This window comes from Xenopus laevis, chromosome 9_10L (genome assembly GCF_017654675.1).
Source record: "Xenopus laevis strain J_2021 chromosome 9_10L, Xenopus_laevis_v10.1, whole genome shotgun sequence".
Lineage (NCBI taxonomy): Eukaryota > Metazoa > Chordata > Amphibia > Anura > Pipidae > Xenopus > Xenopus laevis.
Genome location: NC_054387.1, coordinates 93,067,495 through 93,073,675, shown reverse-complemented (window position 1 = coordinate 93,073,675; position 6,181 = coordinate 93,067,495). Strand labels below are relative to the sequence as shown.

Sequence of the window (6,181 nt, the reverse complement as noted above, 5' to 3'; positions counted from 1 at the left end):
TGCAGGCATCAATATGCTCAGCCTTGGACGCCAGTGTCACTTTGAAGATGAATGTGGAAGTGCGCGCATGTCATACGGGGAGAGACGAGCTGGAAGGTAAGGCACTGGGGAAGTCTCCCGACACGTCTTACAGAAAGGTAATAATATAAATAATACTGTTCTAATGTCTCATTGATTTCCCTTTCACTTTCATAAAATCAAGTCAAACCCTCATTGTTGATTCTACCATTTATACTTAAAATACTACATGAACAACAAAACTGGCAGTACACTTTAATGACAAACTTACATAATGCTATCACAAACAGATTTACTGTATTCCTTTTACTTTTTTCAAAAAAGATCTAACATACTAAGGGGTAGATTTATGAAAAGTCGAATTTAAATTTTCGTTTACGCTAATAAATTTTAACATACTCACAACTCGAATGAGAGGTTTGTTCTGTCCTCACTACGTGTTAACCTGCGGCAGTGTGTAGATTGACAGGCATCTAAACTCCTTCCTTCATTAATCCACCGACACGGATTATTGAGCTTCAGTTTATAAACAAAGGACAAGGTGTAAAACTAGAGGGAGACAGATATGACAGTGCTTAGTAGGCTGTACAATATAACATATGTATATATATATATATATACATCTCACATTCAAATTTACATTCAAATTGGGGGATTAAAATTCGAATGTGTGAATTATGACACCAATTTTTTTTTCCAAAAATTCTAATTCAAATTTACTATTCGAGCCTTAAAGGAACAGTTCAGAATAAAAAATAAAACTTGGGTAAATAGATAGGCAGTGCAAAATAAAAAATGTTTCTAATATAGTTAGTTAGCCAAAAATGTAACATATAAAGGCTGGATTGACTGGATGTCTAAAATAATAGCCAGAACACTACTTCCTTCTTTGCAGCTCTCTTGATTTCCATTGATTGGTTGCCAGGCAGTAAACAATCAGTGACATTAGGGGGGCCACATTGGTCATAAATGTTTGCTTTTGAATCTGAGCTGAATGCTGAAGGTCAATTGCAAACTCACTGATGTCCCATGTTCCCCCCTTCATGTTGCTGACTAACTCAGAGTTAGAGAGCTAAAAAGCAGGAAGTCATGTTCTGTTCTTTTGGACATCCAGTCACTTCAGCATTTATATATTACATTTTTAGCTAACTATATTAGAAACATTTTTTATTTTGCACAGCCTATCTATTTATCCAGTTTTTATTTTAACAGTGAACTTTTCCTTTAATAACTCTGCCCCCTAAGTATATAAAAACCCCATTTAGATGTCATTCAGTAGATGCATAGACACTGGCTAAACTGTCAAAAATAAATACATATTTTTCTACCCAGACATAATTAATTCCCTGATAGTCTTCCTCTGACTCACAGGGGGCATTTCCCTAACCCCCGAATTAGAAAAGAAGAATTATTACCCTCCCCATACACACCTTATTCCATGTTGAAGCGATGGATTCTAGGATTTGAAGTCTCTCTGCTTTCCAAATAATGTATGAAAATGAAGGGAAGGATGTGATTTCATTGCTTTCGAGTTTTATTCTGTTTTTAAGTCAATTAGTTTTTGGGTTTTTCTTAAATAAGTGCACATTTGATATCAAGTGTTTTTAGTTTTTTGAAATAGAAAAAACTCTGTTTGATTTTTTCATCCTTTAAATTTCCCAAATCTACTGAATAGCTTATCATTGCTTTTATTAAATCATGCAATATGTATTACTATTATTATACTATATATTTTTTAATATTATTATACTCATTCACTTTACATGAAATCCATATACTGTATGTTGCCTTTCTTAAAATATTTTTAATTAAAAAGGAAGACATTTTAAATCTTTATTTATGCAAATATAAATTAACTAATTCAAATCTTTTTCTTAATCATCTATAACCTTTATGTGTTACTTACAAAAATACTCCATTTGTTAAGCACTTTATATCATGTTTATTGCTTACAGAAATCTATAAATTTTTAACATTTTAAATACAAATACACTCATTGGATACCTCATGACTAAGAAAATATCCATTACTGAAAATAAAGTCTGTGACCACCCAATGCGACCAGCCTGCTCCCATTACAACAGACTACATATAGTATAGTAAAAACAGGATATATGGAATTTATGCCACATAGCACTTAAATTTAAGTATTCATTTGAATACAATTCTAATAAATATCTATAATGGATATATAAAATATCACATGAATCTATCTAACTTTTTTAGAGACTCTTTAACATCTTTATTTCTGATTGTATATATAAAGGGATTTAACAATGGTGTTAGAAACAAGTAAAATAATGCAATCATTTTGTCATTGTCAGGTGCGGAACTTGATTTTGGTTTCATATATGCAGCCATAGCTGAGCCATAAAATATTGTAACCACCATAATGTGAGAGCTGCAGGTAGAGAAGGCCTTTTGTTTTCCAGCACCAGAAGCAAGATTTAAGATTGTTAGTATAATTTGTATATAAGAAATAGCAATAAAAGTTACTGGTGTCAATAATAGCACAATGACACCTAAATATATCACAAATTCAACAACTGATATATTTTCACATCCCAATGAAAGAATTTCTGGTACTTCACATACAAAATGGTTTATTTTGTTATGTCCACAGAGATTTACATTCAATGTAAGTGCAACATGAGAAATTGATAGCATAAAACCACAGATATAAATACTTATAGCTATCTTAATACATAAAGACTTTTTGATAATACTGGTATAATGTAAGGGGTAGCATATAGCTATATAGCGATCATAAGCCATGACTACAAGTAGAATGCATTCACTTATCCCAAATGAAAGGGCAAAATACATCTGGGCTGCACATTCTCCAAATGAAATGGATTTATGCAATGAAAGTAAATCCTTCAACATGCGAGGAAGACTTGATGTAGAATACAAAATGTCCAGTAAAGACAGATTAAAAAGAAAAAAATACATTGGTGTATGGAGACATTGGTCTGTTATAGTTAAAAAAATTATGAGAGTGTTTCCAAGCAAGATTACAATATAAACAGTGGTGAGAAACACAAAAAGAAAGATTTGGGTTAGTGGATCATTTGAAAGGCCAAGAAGGATGAATTCTGTTACTGTGTCATTGTTCATTTCCAAGCTGTCTGTTAAAAAAAAACAAGATGGATGAGATTTGTCACTAGGGTGCTATTGTTAGAATAATATATATGCTATTCAAGTCTAATCTAAAGATAACACATATATACATTTACTAACCACCTTGGTAATTGTGACCCTAAAATTATTTCACGTAATGTTTGTTGCAAATACAAATATACATTGGGTCAAACCTACTTCAAATTTCAGGAAGTGTCTGTCCCTCTGGCTTATAACTTTTAAATGTCTTTGCCTTGATTTATATTAACTTCCTTAAGCAGCCTTAAATACAGTATATATATATATATATATATATATATATATATATATATATATATATATATATATATATATATGTATATATATATATTAATACTTTAAGTAATATACTGTATAATGATGCTATTTAATAATAGTTAATATCACTTTAAATGACAACCATTTGATATGATTAATAGACTGGTATATGAATAGGAGAGGGCCTGAATAGAAAGATGAGAAACTAAAAGTAGCAATAGCAATAAATTTGTGGCCTTACAGAGTAATAGTTTTTGATTGGGACCCCCATTTGAAGGCTGGAAAGAGTCAGAAAAAGAAGGCAAATAATTCAAAAAGTAAAACAAATAAATAATGAAGAAAATTAAAAAGTTGCTTAGCATTGGCCATTCCATAACATACCAAAAGTTAACTTAAATGGGAACCACCCCTTTAATAAATCTAGAATTTTTAGAGTTTTTTAAAAAAAATGGGAAAACCACAAGTTTTTAGAGATTCGTGGAATAAAGCTCAGATTAAGTTCAGAGTAACTGTTACAAAAAGGATTATGTACAATACATGGCTCAATCCCAAGTAGTTTTTTCAGTGTCAGTATCACTTTAAGGGATCACATTAAAGCGTATGTTCTGGAGAATGGCACTATAAGTAGTAATTAACATGACTTTCTAAATATGTTAAATAAACGTAATTGCTTTTTATGATGAAGTAAGTAGGACCTTGGACGGTAGATTAGAGTAGAGGTGATCTACTTGGACTTTTGATCCAGTGCTGCATAAATCTTTTTCTTTATAAAGTATGTTGATGTTGGTAATTGTGTTTGTCCATGGAGATCCCAAGCAAAGTAAAGTAACTACAAATTTTTATTTCCGACAAGGAATGACCAAACACAGCCTTACACTTTCATGCATGCAGGCACTTAATCATAGGTTATATGCTTGTACCTGGATATAAACTATATAATCTACAGTCTGGTCATTTCCCTATGAGACCAGACTGTAAATTATATCCTTATAATACACAAAAGATATCAATATCCTGTAAATCATATCCTTATAAACGGTGAGTTCTGATGTCATCAGTTATAAACGGTGAGTTCTGATGTCATTTCTGTCATATGACTCACTGAAATTTGTGTATTATAATAAATAACATACCCCCAGTTGCAAAATATGAGGATATTAGAAGTTACCTCGAAGTTCCATGACCTGTATAAAAACACTCGGCCTTCGGACTCGTGTTTTTATATGGTCATGAAACTCCTCGGTAACTTATAATATCCTTATAACAGGGGCCTCCAGATTTGACGCAGCGCATCAGAATTTGACGCAGTGCATCCGAAACGGACACCAGCACACCCAAATTGGATGGCGGCAACCAAGATTGGACATTGGCGACCAAAATTTAGATGCCGACCCCTCTGACCCCCTTCCAGACCCCCCCACAAAATGTATTTATAATACATAATGTACCCCCTACTCTAAATTTATAAAGATATCAGAAGTCACCTCGGAGTTATGTGACCTGTATAATATATGGTCACATAGCTCCTCTGTGACTTATAATATCTTTATAAATCACAGTAGGGGTACATTATCCACTATGTATACATAGTTATTAAATGCATTTGCTTTATTTACCAATTCATCCTGCCAGCAGACAAAAGAGTATCCACATAGATTAGAAGAATTGAGGTTTCATTTTAACGATTTCTTACAGAGAGAGCTAAACAGCTGTAGAATTTTCTAATAAATATATTTGTGCAAGGAATAGCCTTCAGGTAGAGGGATGGTCTTGAGCTGATTTTCAGCCAAGGTAATCAGTACTACATCCCTCTCTGAAAGTTTGACTAAAGATATTTTAGGAGGGGTTTTAAATGTGTAGCATTGGATTGGAAAGAGACCTTCATACACAACATGCATATACTATTGAGGCCAAAACTACTGTTGACTATGATATGGTATAAACATTTGTATTTCTTTTGTTTGCAGTACAGAGTATGACTGTCAAACACATTGAAATGAACTCCCAAAAGTATACGCTTTTGATAAATGTGTCAATTGAATAAAAAAATGTTTCATACTGTGAGGAACATTTTGAAAAATCCGAAACAAGATCAAATCCTTCAGCATTCCCTACTATGACTTATAATACATCTGCCCCTTAGTAATTATGTTGCGCAATAGGAAAGCTTCTGTAGGTTTCAAAGCTTCTGTAGGTGCATTAAATATGTCACAATTTGCCAGTGGCACAATAAAATGAATAAACCCAACCTTTGTCTGTAAAACAGTCAAGAATCAAATGCCTTTCTTTGCTCTTGAATTCTGAAAGGGAAATGTTTTTATAAATCATAATGCCAATTAGCAGAGTACAAAAACAAATCTCAAATGGGCAACTTCTCTGGGATTTCTAACGAGTCAGCAACAAAGGACTCACTAAAAAGCAAACAAACAAGTTCTGTCTCAGCGAAAATTGTCTTATTGTAAAATCTAGTTCTACCAAAACAACGCACATTTTCGCTAATACATATTCATCATAATTAAGTTTTAATTTGTTTATAACAATAACCACAAAATACAGTAACGGAAACCCAAAAATTGGGAGAATCCCCATGCTAAACCATGTATTAACCATAGGGTCCCTGCACAACCCTACTCCATTCTTCCCAGTTGCACCAAATGAACTCACCAGAACCTCCATACCTGTACTGAAAAGGCACAGCTGCACAGTAGGGTTGGCCATCACAATTTCTAACCACTTGACTTTGCAT

The 6,181-nt window shown here is 32.9% G+C and overlaps 1 protein-coding gene across 1 annotated transcript; it reads right to left on the bottom strand.

Moving 5' to 3' along the window:
• Positions 1 to 2,217: 2,217 nt before the first annotated feature.
• LOC121397967 (olfactory receptor 1019-like) lies at positions 2,218 to 6,181 on the bottom strand. The gene is made up of 2 exons (XM_041576291.1): positions 6,100 to 6,181; positions 2,218 to 3,146 (listed from the first exon to the last, which is right to left on the bottom strand). Exons 1-2 carry the CDS (start codon positions 6,179 to 6,181, stop codon positions 2,218 to 2,220), a joined length of 1,011 nt encoding a protein of 336 aa, XP_041432225.1.

Bases quoted from the DNA above. Each gene is read 5' to 3' on its own strand.
- LOC121397967 (XM_041576291.1), bottom strand. From the start codon at position 6,181: ATGCAAAGTCAAGTGGTTAGAAATTGTGATGGCCAACCCTACTGTGCA. The intron at 3,147-6,099 runs GTGAGTTCATTT...TTTTTTTAACAG, and splicing joins GTACAGGTATGGAGGTTCTG to ACAGCTTGGAAATGAACAAT.